General features: G+C 37.0%; 1 protein-coding gene across 9 annotated transcripts in view; it reads right to left on the bottom strand.

Annotated features, from left to right (window-relative positions):
- LOC105474973 (limb development membrane protein 1) overlaps window positions 1–15,774 on the bottom strand; it is a 212,401-nt gene that overhangs the window by 141,791 nt on the left and 54,836 nt on the right. For 7 of the 9 annotated variants that reach the window (XM_071094175.1, XM_071094177.1, XM_071094178.1 and 4 more), the window contains exon 4: window positions 13,978–14,117. The exons of the other annotated variants lie outside the window; for them this stretch is intronic. In XM_071094175.1, the coding sequence (XP_070950276.1) occupies window positions 13,978–14,117 (140 nt within the window). The remainder of the gene's footprint in view (window positions 1–13,977; window positions 14,118–15,774) is intronic. 9 annotated transcript variants of the gene reach the window in all.

Genomic DNA, 15,774 nt, shown 5'->3' with positions numbered 1-15,774 from the left:
ATCTGCCAAAAACAGAACACCAGTTTAGTAAGGTTTTACTACGGGAAACGTTCAAAGTGAGAAAATGATATCCCGTTACCTCTATCCATCAGTGTAAAACAAAATGCTTCTCTGTGCAGCAATCTCCCTTCCAGTACATGCTTCTCTGTGCAGCGATCTCCTTTCCAGTACATGCTTCTCGGTGCAGCGATCTCCTTTCCAGTACTCCGCCTGGTAACTCTAGCCCCTTCTTGGTCTCTCAAAACTCCTGGGTTCTCAATCCAGAACACTGCTCAGCTCCACCTGCGTTCCCCCTCTCTCTACTGCAGTGTGGAAACTCTCTCAAGGCAGCACCTTGTTTGCCTCCCATCTCTGGATTATTGTCCTTCTTTGCCTATAGTTTCTCAAAAACCTAGTCATTTCAGGTGGGAGGGTATACATCCAGTCCCTTTACTATACCTTAGCCAAACTATTTAGCTTTTAAAGTGTTTCTCTATCAACACTTGAATATTGGCTTTTTATTGTCTGTAGATACAGGGTCTCACTTTGTTGCCCAGGCTGGTCTTGATCTGGCTTCAAGCAATCCTCCCATCTTGGCCTCCCAAAATGTTGGGATTACAGGCTCACCACACCCGGCCTAATTTTTCGTATTCCATGTCTGAGCCTTAGTCCTCAATAATACAGAAAAAGCTCTGGACATAAAACATCAGCGAAGAGTGCTTGCTCTTTACTGTCTATCTATCCTAATGGATTTGCTGATCATAGAAAAAATGTTTTAAAACTGTAGTTACCTACTCTATTTCAAGTTGGCCTCCCCAAATACTTATTGATATCTTTGCCCCTTGTTTAATTCTCTCAACGTACAACTCAACAACAAAACAAAGTCTATTTATTACTAAAAGAGTAAGCCTCAACTCCTATGTCTTAGTTTTCTCTTACTAGATGGAATGTTGCTCCCTATTGTGAAATATACGTTCTCTTCATTCTCTTGCCCCAAATGCCTCAAACCTAACGATTCCGGTATACATTTCTACAATAGGCCTCCAGGATGCTTCACAACACCATCCAGCTTATTCTTTTTCTCCTTTTCCCACACTCTTTCTATTATGTTCTTTGATACATTTAGAAAATAAAGTCTACTCAAATGATGTTGTGTTAGAAAATTTTAAACATAATAATGAAATAATTGCAAAGTTTCACTTTGGTTAACTTCCTTTAACACTGTTCAATATCTGCTACTTTGAATTCACATTCAGAAAAACCACCATCACTTGAAGAAAAACCGTCCTAGTTTTTTTTTTATCTTTTCCAGACAGAATTGTTTTAGACTGAAATAACCTCTTTCCTCTTTCTAATGAACTAAAATATATACTTATTTCAATACTTAAGCAGAACAGATACAATTGTAAGAATCTAAAATTAAAATCTGTTCAAAATAAATAAAAGCTTGCTCTTATTTTAGTGCACCAAGAATAAGGTACAGAGCAGAAGAGAACCTAAGATCCCCTTAGCCAACGCACCCATAAACTGAACTTTTTGTTAAAAGAGACTCAATAAATTCCTCACAAATGGCAGCCCTGGGATTAGATCCCAGATCTCTTATTCTTTCTACATATGACTGAATGATGTCTCATACTTAACATTCTGGGTGAAAAGGGAACAATGTTTTGAATTTCCTTAATATTATCTGCCAAAAAAGAATATATTAGTTTAGTAAGATTTTACTAAGGGAAATAATGAATATGATATTCCATTAATTCTATCCATCAACACAAAACAAAATGCTTAACTGAGCCTGCGATCTGTTTTGTAAAACGGAACAAAACATGTCTGCGTTTGTTTTCTCAGTTGTTGACATGTGGGTGAGTACATGTACAATCAAGGCTTCTTAAAACACCAAGACATCTTTCAACTACAGAAAGGTTTCTAAACATCTAATTTCAGTAAAATATTGAATATGCTATATCTGTTTAGTGTACTATACTGTACTCTAACAAAATCAAGGTATTCACACAATCTCTGATTTTTAAAACTTCACCAGTTCTCAATGGCAGACAGCTAAGTGCATAGCACTTTACGTCTAACAAGCCTGGATTTGCACCTATCACAAATATGTGACCTTGAAGAGGGATTGCAACTCTGTCACTCAGTTTCCTCAGGTATACAATAGGCTATAGTGCACAGGGCTCTTATGAAGAACAGAAGATAAATTAACACCCAATATGTTAAACAAATGTCAGTGCCTCTTCCCTGCCCTGTCTCAACATCATAAAAATGGTACAAGACAGAGCATGGTGGCTCACACCTGTAATCCCATCACTTTAGGAGGCCAAGGCAGGCAGATCACCTGAGGTTGGGAGCTCGAGACCAGCCTCACCAACATGGAAAAACCCCGTCTCTACTAAAAGAACAAAATTAGCTGGGCATGGTGGCGCATGCCAGTAATCCCAGCTACTCGGGAGGCTGAGGCAGGAGAATCGCTTGAAGCTGGGAAGAGGAGGTTACGTGAGCCAAGATCGTGCCATTGTACTCCAGTCTAGGCAACAAGAGTGAAACTCTGTCTCAAAACAAAAAAAAAAGTACAAAAAAAATGAAAAGTTCTGACATACACCAGCATTTAGACCATATAAAGACAACAAAATGATGTGAGTTATAACTACAGTTAGCTCTCAACCCTTTCCTTAAAGAATTATTCTCATTAATTTCACCAAAAAAAAAAAATTTAACCAGCAAAACCTATATACATAGGTGACACTGAAAATATTTTAAAATGGCAATGACAAAAACCAGGCATAGAAAATCAACTGCAAATAAATACCCCAACTAATTAACAGTATCAATGTAGCACAACTGTGCATGATTTTTTTGTCTGGATATTCTAAGTTTTCTACAGGAAGCATATAAAGTCCTCTAAAATTCACAAAGCATATATTTAAACACCTTTGTGAAACTCAAAATTCTCCAGATCCCCGTATCATATAATTTCCCCCATAAAATGAATAAAAAGGGCTGAAAATAATAAAACTAAACTGAAATGGGGATGCTGAGCTAGGCTCACTCACTAGCCATGTGGCTCACTTTATTTACTAGTTTATCTGAGCGCACAGTTTAGATTTTAGCCTCAGCAGAATTACAAATTACCACGTGTTGGGGAGCCTCAAATATTGCTCTCAAATTGTTGCAACCATGAATATAAATCCTTGAATGCTAAAGGTCCACTATGCTTTTATATTCAGAAGAAAAAAAGTTTAAAACCTATTTCTAACTTTTGACATCTAGAGAAGAATTTGAATTTTACCGTATAAAAGGGATATGTATGATTAAAAAGATACAATTCTGGGGCATAAAAGAAGTTTCTTTTTATTGTTATTGATCTATAAACATACATGCTTCCAGAATTTATCTTTCTAATCATACATATCCCTTTAAAACAGTAAAACTCAAATTCTTCTCTGGATGTCAAAGTTAAAAAAATAAAACTTTGCCTTAGGCAAATGCTCACAAATCACTAAAAAGTATCTATTATGACTAACCAATACACTTATTTAAAACAAAGATAGTTTATCAAAAGCTAAATGAAAAAAATCTTTTTTTTTTCTTTCTTCCTATTTTCTTTCCTATTTTTGGAGACAGAGTCTCACTCTGTTACCCAGGCTGGAGTGCAGTGGTGCAATCTTGGCTCACTGCAGCCTCCGCCTCCCGGATTCAAGTGATTCTCATGCCTCAGCCTCCCGAGTATCTGGGATTATAGCCACGCACCATCACACCAAGCTAACGTTTGCATTTTTAGTAAAGATGGGAGATGGGGTGAAGAAATCTTTACGAGCAGATCAAACAAGCAGCAATGTCCGTTGGACAACTGAAGAAAACAATTCAGTACCCTGAATCAAGAAGGGTTCCATATACCAGTTAATTTAGTTTGTCAAGAAATTAGATGCCTTTTACATGCACTGATCAACCAGCTTTTTTCAACCTAAGTAATTAAATGCAAAATATTAAGTTTATTAGCCAGAATAAATAAATGTGAAAATTTCAGACTCAACTTATGCTAATCTAATAAAATTTGCAATATATAAGAAAGTAAAAATACTATGAGAAGAACATCTAATACATAGATACAATATTATATCTAAGATATATTGCTAAGTAGTAATTATATTCTTGGCAATTTTGCAAAGCTTAGTAAATTTCTAACATTTTATAAATACATGTCAATATACACACATACACATTCCTTAATAATATTCTATAATTTTGATAAATCATTCTTAAAAATTTCTGTTGGGGCCAACACATATTTCATTATACATTATTTCATATTAATTTGTAAAATAAATATTAATCAAATCTCTCTGCTTTAGAAAGGTAAAATTATATACTTCCATATAGCAGTAAAACCCTAAAAAAATACAGCAACAGTATAAAGGCAACCTATTTGAAAGATATCCAATGCCCATCCCCAGAAAAGGTATTTGAATTTAAAGTTATTTAATCGTGGTTTAAAATAAAACAAAACAAGACTGAATTTCCAGATCACCATAGGATGCATTAACTTCTAGCTCCATCTGCTGGAGTTACAAAATATTTCAAAATACAATATACAATACTGTGGAGGAAATAATTTATCTTTTTTCCTCACATAGACAAAAGCCTTCATAAATTTAAATTAAAAAATTAATCAGAGTTCAGCCATACTCAATAATTTCCAAAATGACAAAAGTTCAACCAATATTTCAGTAGAATTGAAGATCTAATCAAAAAGTAATTTATACAATTTTTTTAAATTCTACCAACAAAGCATAAGCCTTAGAAAAGAGACTACAGTCTGTTTTCAAGTAGTGTGAGGACTTCAGAATTATTAGCCACTGTTGATTTGGGGTGAAAAGAGACAGAGAGAGACACAGGGACAGACAGACAGACAGAGACAGAGGGAGAGAACTTCAGAATTAGAATAGCCTCTGCTTATTTACTTAGAAGAACAATAAATAACAATTTACCAATGAGTTGTGGGACTTTTGATCTTAATATAACTTTTTTCTTAAAAAAGAAATAATATGTCCATTGTATAAATGCAAACACCAAATGCAACGTAAATACCAAAAAAAAAAAAAAATGCGTATCATATAATCCTACACAAACTCTTTGCATTTACCCTTCCAGATATTTTTCTGTGCAGCTACCTACACATGTACTCTTTTTTCTTTTTACAAAATAGGCATCGGATCATAAATATGGGCTTTTTTCTGGATATCTTTGTATATCAACAAATACCTACATTATAATCTGTAATGGTCAAAAAAGCACTCCACTGTTTGGATCTGGCAAGATAGGATTAATTTCCTATCCCAAACACCAGGATTTTTCTGTTTATAATGTTATAAGCAATACTTCAATATCCAGTAACTATCTTGATACACATTATGATAAATGACTGAACTACTGAGCCCAAATGACTAGTAACATTTAGCGAACAACAGTACATTAAAATTTATTAGGGACTTAACTTTTGACTTAGCATCTATGCATAAGTAAACACAATATTTTCTTAAGTTTGATTGCTTATACTCTAAAAGTCTGGTTTTTTGGATCATCTGTGGAACTTAAAAATGAATTTTAAAAGGTTGGATTTTGCATTGTTCCTTCACGATGTCCAAACAGTATATCGTCTATTCCTGATGACAAATCAAAATAAAGCACACAGTCCTTGCAGCGACTCGTCGGATTCATTGTGGTTATATTTTAATAGACAATCTCAAACTGGGCATTCATGTCACAAATGTTTGTTTTGTCTCTATCTCTGGCCATAAGTGAGTGGACAGCTTAGCCAAAATTGGGCCCCACTGGGGAAAAAACACTCAAAAACTGAAGAATTATTTCCTGGTTTTATTTAAGGGTATAATCTAATTCCATCATTTTCCTATCTTCCAAATTTTGATCGTTATTTGGCTCTTATTTTGATATTAAACTCACATTACTTAAAATTAGTCATTTTAAAGTGAACAATTAAGTGGCATTTGCACAGAACTGTTCATTTGCAATGGTGTGCAACCACCAACTTTACCTAACTCCAAAACATTTTTATCACCCCAAAAGGAAAACTCACAAAGCAGCTGTATCATTGTTTTTCAACTTATGGAAATGAAGAGTTTCATATTTTCCTATTAATTTTTTTAACAGCACAGAAGATATAGAAAATGTATAGAAGCAGATATTTTATGTTTTTGGTCCATTTCTAACCCTTTTTCCTATTTTAACAACAAAAAGAACTTACACTACCATTTTAATTTGTCATCTCTGCCCCATCCTACAACAAACTACAGTTGCTGGCATGTCATGGACCCACACTGTGTGAATTACAGAACACATCTCACAGCATCAAGCTGACAAGTGATGACAACCACCAGACAAAAGCAGTGGCCAGAGGATTACCATCAGTTCACCTAACTCCAGTGCTCCAATGCCATTTTTCTATATCACATTTTTCAAGCTGTTTTCTCACTGCAGGCAGAGATACATCTTGTTTACATGACACAGTTTACTAAGGTTATTATTTTATTTATTATGTTACAAAATTCTTGCCCAAAAAAGTAAAGAAACATTCCAAGGTAATATGGTTAACACATAACATCTCAAACCTATGTCCAAAATCCAAACACTGTATTTAAGCCAAACTAAATATATTTGCACATACAAAAAAAAAAACATTAACACATTTAGCCTCTAATCCATATGTGATTTACGCATTAAAGGCACAATCAAAACATCCATACTGACAATTTTATAAGATAAGCCATTAAATTCCCTCTCAAATTCACTTTTGCCAAAATATTCCTAATGACATAATTATAATGACTTTTATTCCTTCAATCAATAAATATTTATTGAACACTTTCAACATGAAAGTACAGAACAGATGCTCCATGGGAGATTAAAGGAATCTGAACATTTTCTGGGTACTCACAGAATCCCATAAATGTCACAAAACCGTAAATGACAGATTGACAAATGAATATAAGTGATGTAACTGTGCTCTGGGGAAAAGGAAATAACCAGACCGTTTGTGAACTTCTGGACACTGGCTCGGAACTGACACTGTTCCCAGGAGACCCTCACTGTGGCTCTCCAGTCAGAGTAGGGGCTTACGGAGGTCAGGTAATCAATGGAATTTTAGCAGAGCTCCAACTCAGAGCGGGTCCCTGAACCCATCCTGTGGTTGTCTCCTCACTTCCAGAAGGCATTAATGGAATGGAATGGCTAGCAGAATTCCCACACTGATTTCCTGACCCGTGGAGTGAGGGTTATTATGGTGGGAAAGACAAAGTGGAAGCTACTAGAACTGCATCTACCTAGGAAAACAGTAAACCAAAACCAATACTGCATTCTTGGGGGGATTTCAGGGATTACTGCCACCATCAAGGACTTGAAAGATGCAGGGGTGGGGATCCCCACTACACCCCCATTTGACTTGTATCTACACCGCCATTCGACTCGTAGCTGGTCTGTGCAGCAGACAGACAGAGCTTCCAGAATAACAGGTTATCGTTAAGCTTAACTAGGTGGTGAGTCCAATCGCAGCTGCTGTACCAGATGTGGCTTCATTGCCTGAACAAATTAACATGTCACCTATCTGGTATGCAGCTACTGATCTACCAAATGCTTTTCTCTCTGTCCGTGTTAGGAAAGACCACCAGAAGCAGTTTGCTTTCAGTTGACAAGGCCAGCAATACGCCTTCACTGCCCTACCTCAAGGGCATATAAATTCTCTAGCCCTGTATTATAATGTAATTCACAGGAATCTTGATCACCTTTCCCTTCCATAAAATATTAATATCATACTGGCCCATTACGTTGATAATATTTTGCTGATTGTAACTAGTGAGTAAGAAGTAACAACCACTCTAAACTTATTGGTAAGACATTTGTGTGTCAAAAAGTGGGAAATAAATCTGACAAAAATTCAGGGGCCTTCTATCTCAATGAAATGTCTAGGGGTCCAGTGTTACAGGATGTATGGAGCTATCCTTTCTAAGGTGAAGGATAAACTGTTGAATCTGGCGCCTCCTGCACCAAAAAAGAGGCACAGCATCTAGCAGGTCTCTCTGGACTTCGAAGACAACACATTTCTCATTTGCATGTGTTGTTCCAGCTGGTTTACTGAGCGGCCTGAAAAGCTGCTGGTTTTGAGTAGAGCCCAGAATGAGAGAAGGCTCCGCAGCAGCTCCAGGCTCTGTGCAGGCTACTCTGCCTCCTGGGCCACATGACCCAGCAGATCCAAGGGTGCCTGAAAGGGCAGAGGCAGAGATGCATGTTGTCTGGAGCCTTTGGCAGGTTCCTCTCTAGGTGAACTGGCCCTTAGGATGTTGGGGCAATGCTCTGCCCTCCTTGTGGATAACGACTGCCTTTGAGAAACAGCTGTTGCCCCACTATGGGGCTTCAGTAGGGACTGAATGCTTAAACATGGGCCACCAAGCTACCATGGGACCTGAGTTGCTCATCATGAACTGAATGTTTTCTGACCCACCAAGCCAGAAAGTTGGGTGTGCACAGCAGCATTCCGTCATCAAATGGAAGTGGTACGTGTCCAGGCCTAAGCAGGCCATAAAGGCACAAGTCACATAAAGAAGTGCCCCCAATGCCGACGGTCCCCACTCCTGCTGCACTGCCTTCTCTCTCCCAGCCTGCACCTACAGTCTCCTGGGGAGTTCCCTAAAATCAGCTGTCGGAGGCAGACCTGGGCCTGGCTTCCAGATGGTTCTGCACGATATGCAGGCACCCACGTTAGTGGACAGCTGCAGCACTACTGCCCCTTTCTGGAACACCCCTAAAAGGACAGCGGTGAAGGGAAATTCTCCGACGGACAGAACTATGGGCCATACATCTGGCTGTTTACTTTGCTTGGAAAGAGAAATAGCCAAATGTGTGATTATTACAAATTAACGAACTATGGCCAATGGTTTGGCTGGATGGTCAGAGTCTTAAAGAAACACAATTGGAAAACTGGCAATAAGAAAACTGGGATGAGGTAGATGAACAGACCTCTCTGAATGGGAAAAAAAATAGGAAAGTATTTGTGTCCCATGTGAACGCTCACCAAAGGGTGCCCTCAGCAGAGGAGGATTTTAATAATTAAGTGGATAGGTTGGCTGGCTCTGTGGATACGAGTCAGCCTCTTTCCCCAGCCACCCCCGTCATTGCCCAATGGGCTCATGAACAAAGTCACCATGACAGTAGGGATGGAGATCATACACGGACCCAGCACCATGGACTTCTACTCACCAAGGCTGGCCTGGCTAGAGCCACTGCTGAGGAACCCAATCCACTAGCTGTGACTTTTGCTTTCCAAATCTCCCCCACCAAAGATGTATTTCTTTAAACACACACGAACATATACATACACATACATTTCCCTAACACAGACAAAACAATTAAAAGATAAATTTCCATAGAATTGTCATATCCCACACTGCACAAAATACATGCCTTTGCTTATGAAAAGCTTCATAAAATGTATGAACTTTTTAAAACCTAGCAGGAGCAAAGTATTACAAAACTATAGTCTTTAAAACAATATGGCACTGGCATAGGAACAGACAGACAAACCAGAGGGGAAAAACAGAAAGTAAAATTTAGCATTTATTTCCTGCCTACTCTGGACCATCAGACAATAGACTAGGTACTTTGGTACTTGGTGTGTGTGTGTGTGTATATATATATATATACACACACTACTATATATATATATTCCACTTACTACATATAATAATTCTATAAACTAGCCCTTAATATGGTCATTTTAGAGATAAAAGACTGAGACTTTGAAAGTGTAAACAATTTGCTCAAGGTTGCTAAGGGTTTCAGACAGATTTGAAATTCAAGCTCAGGTCTATCTGACTCCAAAACCTGCATACCTGAGCCCAGAAACAAACCCTAATATAATATTTAGCTTACTGAAAATGAAGCATAAAAAATCAGTACAGAAAATAATATTCAATTAATGGTATTGGGACAACTAGCCGTCATATCTCAGGATGGGAAACCATCTTATAAACACAAAAACAATTAGAGACACCAAAGAGAAAAAGAAAAACCAAATATTATAAAAAATATTCAAATTCTGGAAAAAGGCAATTGAAATTAAAAAGCAAAATAACAATCAGAAAAACATGTATAAAAATTGAATGAAAAGCTGACGTGTTCACACATAAAGAGATCATAAATTCAATATGAAAAAAGCAACAACCACAAAAAAGGGCAAAAACATTAATCAAATAAAATGATACATGGGCCGGACACAGTGGCTCACACCTGTAATCCCAGCACTTGGGAGGCCGAAGAGGGTGGATCTCTTGAGGTCAGGAGTTTGAGGCCAGCCTGGCCAACATGGTGAAACCCTGTCTCTACTAAAAATATAAAAATTATCTGGGCGTGGTGGCATACACCTGTAGTCCCCGCTACTCAGGAAGCTGAGGCAGGAGAATCGCTTGAACCCGGGAGGTAGAGGTTGCAGTGAGCAGAGATTGCGCCACTGCACTCCAGCCTGCACAATAGAGCAACACTTCATCTCAAAAAAATTATAATAAAAATAAATAAATGAAAATAAAATGATATATGTATTATTTTTCTATATTTTATAAATTAAAATTAAAACGTCCTATCTCACTAAAAATTTTTTAAATTAACATTACAATAATGAGAAACAACCTTCTATCCATGAAAATGGAAAAGATTTTAAAGATACTAATATCCATTGTTATTAAGTTTATGGCTAAAAACAAGAGGCACCTTCATGGTCAATCAAGAGAATATAAACAAGTAATTCTAGAAAACAGTTTAGCAATAATACTCATTAGCCTAATAATTTTCATTCTAATTTCCATGTAAAGAAATTGTCAGAAACCCAAATAATAATTAAAATTTAAAAATCCTCTAGATGCTCAACAACAGTTTACTGGTTAAGTGAAATGTTCCACAAACAGGACAGGGTGGGTTTGGTACCTGAGGAACAACTCAGTCGTTTTCTATTGCAAATCTGAAAAATGCAGGTAGCAAGTCACTGGAGGGATAAATGGTTCCACCTTTTAAAATGACGAAATAGCCTTTGAAAACCACTAGCTTAATATATTGCCATATATACAGCTCAGGTTACACCACTAAAACTGGTCTCGAAGAACATAAAAGGTATGGAAAACACAATATAATATTAAAGGTTTTAAAGGTATAAATTGCATATGCTATACATAATATACACATGCGGCCAGGCGCGGTGGCTCACGCCTGTAATCCCAGCACTTTGGGAGTCGAGGCAGGCGGATCACGAGGTCAGGAGATCAAGACCATCCTGGCTAACATGGTGAAACCCAGTCTCTACTAAAAATACAACAAAATTAGCCGGGCATGGTGGCGGGCGCCTGTAGTCCCAGCTACTCAGGAGGCTGAGGCAGAAGAATGTCGTGAACCTAGGAGGCGGAGCTTGCAGTGAGCCAAGATCATGCCACTGCACTCCAGCCTGGGCGACAGAGTGAGACTCCATCTTAAAAAAAAAAAAAAAAATTTATATATATATATATACACACACACACACACACACACATGCTAAAAAAATGTGGATTTTTCCTTGTTTGTACATTTTAGTATTTTTCATATTCTGTATAGTGCACACACACTACTTTATGAACAGAAAAAAAATAACGGAGTGGTTGGTGTTGCTGTTGTTCTTAATATATAGGGCCACAGTCTCAGCAAAAGCTTAAGGGATTGCTAAGGTAGCACGACCTACAAAAACTGTCTTCTACGTTTTCTCAAACAACAGGAGACAGGAAATATACTCGTCTTACATATAAAACTGGTAATCTCTTAAATTTAAACTTGCTCTTTTCCTCCACTGGATTACAGCACCATGAACATAATAGCAATGAAAAAAGAATATACATTATTAGTCTAATGCACCACAGCCTTCTACAGCAACTCCAGTAATCACGTGTCACACATAAAAAGTGACATCTTGGCAACATCTCTAGTCCTAGCACTTTGGGAGGCCAAGGTGGGAGGATCACTTCAGTCCAAGAGTTCAAAACCAGCCTGGGCAACATGGCAAAACTCTGACTCTATAAAAAAAATACCAAAAATTGGCTTGGCGTGGTGTCATGCACCTGTAGTCCCAGCTACCTGGGAGGCTGAGGTGGAGGATCACCTGTGCCCAGGAGGTGGAGCCTGCAGAGAGCCATGATCATGTCACTGCACTCCAGGCTGGGCGACAGAGTGAGACCCTGTCTCAAAAAAAAAAAGGGATGTTTTCCAAATGCAAAATGCCAACTATAAAAACTAAAGCATACTTAACTGTAACGCTACTACACAGGCAAGTTATTCCATTTTTTTCCTTGGATTTGAGATCCCAACACTTCTTTATGTTAACTCAGAAATCCCAAATTCCCTGACCTATAATACAAATGTAATGAAAACACGCTATCTCTGATACATATTTTTTTAAGTCAAATGGCAACTTAGCTTAAATATTGTCAAAGAAGGACATTTAATCATTAACTCATAAGGTTCTTACTAAGAAAAAAAATTTTCAAAACACTTTTACCTTAAAACGAGATGAAGAAATTGAAATACAAAACAAATTAAAATAATTATTAACACTGATAACACCAACAAGTAATAACATTAACAAAATAATAACTAGCAATATAGTTACTAGTAACACAAATCAACACTAATAAAATGAGAGAGGGGTATGGGCATGATGAGCAAGAAAGATATCCAAATTCCTAAGAGCTGTAGTTCTAACACATAATGACAAAATCTTAACAAAGGATAAATGCTAGAGGTGATGGACACCCTGTTTACCCTGACGTGATTGTTTTGCATTGCATGCCTGTATCAAAATATCTCATATAGCCCATAAATATATACACCAACTATGTACTCACAAAAATTAAAATTAAAACATTAAAAAAATAAAAATAAATTAGAACGCCTCAAAAAAGAATTACACCAGTATGTTCTATGAGAGACAAGAGTTCAGTTTACATACACTAAATTGACTTGTAAAAACAATGAGTCTTCAGAAAGAAGAAAACACCGCACAGTCTAAATAACTATCATAATAGCTACCACCTATTAAGTGCCTACTAAAAGACAGTTACTTTACATACATCATTCCTATTCCAAAAACGAGCCGGCAAGCTGGGTTTTATTTATCATCCCAGTTAAGACAATAGGAAACCGTGGCGAGAGGACAGCGGCTTGCCCAAAGACTACAAAGCAATACACCACGATACCTATTTGTACTTGACATAGAGTGTTTTTCCCCTTCTATATTTTGAAATGACTAAAGAAACTACTAGCAAATAAATAAAATAGAAACTATAGCTGCTGTTTTTTAGGTCTTTTGAGATGGAGTTTCACTCTTCTTGCCCAGGCTGGAGTACAATGGTGCAATCCCGGCTCACTGCAATCTCCACCTCCCAGGTTCAAGTGATTCTCCTGCCTCAGCCTCCCAAGTAGCTGGGATTACAGGCGTGCGCCACCACGCTTGGCTACTTTTTATATTTTTAGTAGAGATGGGAGTTTCTCCATGTTGGCCAGGCTGGTCTTGAACTCCTGACCTCAGGAGATCCACCCCCCTCGGTCTACCAAAGTGCTGGGATTACAGGCCTGAGCAACTATGCCTGGCCAGTTTTCTAGTTCTTAAATGGAGGCTGAGTTCTTCTGACATATTCAGATAAACCAAAATTCTCTTGCTAAATACTGAAATGAATTTATCAAAATCGTAAGTATAAAAACTGCTTCTTGACTAAGAGAAAAGACTTTCACAACTAATTAAACATAGAAATGATAAGTAAAATCTGGTTTTCTGACATTATTAAAGACCCAAATCATTTACGGGAGGAAGTCACAAATTATGAAGAAAACTAAGAAAAGAAAAATCTAAAAATATGATACAGTAAAAAAATAAAATACTGATTGTGATTATATTAAGCAACATATACTAACCATGAATCAGGGAGCCATTTAGCCACTGAATATAGTAGTTGTGGGGAAAAGAAAGCAGGATTTCATTGCTGATTATTGAGAAAGGCAAAAGCAAAACAGCCCCAGCTGACACCGCGAGGGTGAACGTGCTCAAAAACAACCTGGAAGAAAGGAGAGTCATCGTCACAAGTGATCGGAAAAAGCAATGAACATGAAAGTCATCAAAAAGAATGCAAACTCCTTAATGTTTTAATCAAAAAAGCATTATATTAAGAATTTTATTAAATACATGTAGTTGGGAGACAAATGATACACATATGGGCCTAGAAGTTAAACTAGATAAACTCTAAAACTCCTTACTCTATGAAAATATCAGTAAGTCTAGCAAGTAGTACCTAAAAGACAAACATACACTGAAGACACAGTACTTCACATATTTTACAAAGAAAAAATTGCAGTTCATTCCTCTTTGAAATATAAGTATTTATTTCACAATTGCATTTAACAACTTTGACAACATATGCTAACAGCAATGCAACAACTGAAGTGAAAAAATTACTGTGAAAGCAGTATAAAAAAATTTAATTTAAAATGTTTACTTTAGAGGGGAAAAAAACTTAGAAAGCCTGACATCTCTTTAATGGGTAAAGATTAAATAAATTATAGTAATACACAACAGGAAACTATTAAACAATATTATACTATTCATATTTAAAGCACTACTTTGTCATTTAAAAAAATAAGATAGCTTCAATAGGTACTAATATGGAACAATATCTAAAATAAGTCAACCAAAAAAATGAAGAAAAGCATGAACAATAAATGTAAAACATGCTCTCCCCCCAACAAATTCATATTTATACAGAGGTACAAAAGAAATCCAGCATAATATGTAACAATCCCATAGAAAGGAGGGATTATAAGGGGCTTTCACCTTCTCAGTTATACATTTCTGAAACACTTATTTTTTACAACAAACACCTAACTTTTTAAAAGATTTTACAAGAATAAATTGGCAAAGGAAAAAAGAACTTCACCAATATTAGAGATAGAATGGATATTAAAGTTCTATTAAAGTTAATATTGGAAGAAAGTAAAAATAAATGTAAGAAAATATTTTTAAAAAGCAGGAAAAAAAAATACTAAATACCCAAAAACACATCTAACAGAGAAACTTTGAGGCCAATGCCATCTTGTGGCAACCAACAGAAGTGTATTCCTACTTAAAAGCCAAAAATAACCAGGATTCGTTGGTTCAGTAAATCAATGATAAATGTTTAAATGTAGACCATATGATACATACCAAAAATACAACTGAAATCAGATATAGAATTTCTGTAAATTCGTTTTGCTGAATAGACACTGTTTCCTGGGAAAAGCCCTCAGACAAGTGCTGTCTCAGGGTCCACAGCCAACTCTGGCAGCAACCAGCCAGCAAGCGGTCTCCAGCAAGCTTCTCCAGTCACGGGAGGAAGCTATCCCGATAGCTATCATTCCTTCCCGTAATAAAATTGAGATCAAATCCAAAATCTCACCATTCCATGTCCCGCACGGCTATCCCAACATAATTCTCCAGGCTCTTCTCTCACCATGTCCCATTTTGACATACACTTAGACTTACCTAACTCCTTCATAGCCCAAACAAGAAATAGATTTTCAGGACTCCTTGCCCCTCTGCACAGTCTACTCACTCCCTAGAATACCCTCTAAGTTGCACGGCAAACTCATACATGAATTTCAAGACAGATCCCAAACGTCATTTGCCCTGTGAAGCATTCCTCAACTTCACCTTCTGAAATGGAGCATTATTTTTAAAAA

This window comes from Macaca nemestrina, chromosome 4 (assembly GCF_043159975.1).
Source record: "Macaca nemestrina isolate mMacNem1 chromosome 4, mMacNem.hap1, whole genome shotgun sequence".
Taxonomy (NCBI): Eukaryota; Metazoa; Chordata; class Mammalia; order Primates; family Cercopithecidae; genus Macaca; species Macaca nemestrina.
Note: the sequence above shows the minus strand (reverse complement) of the source record. Positions and strands in the feature narration are given on the sequence as shown.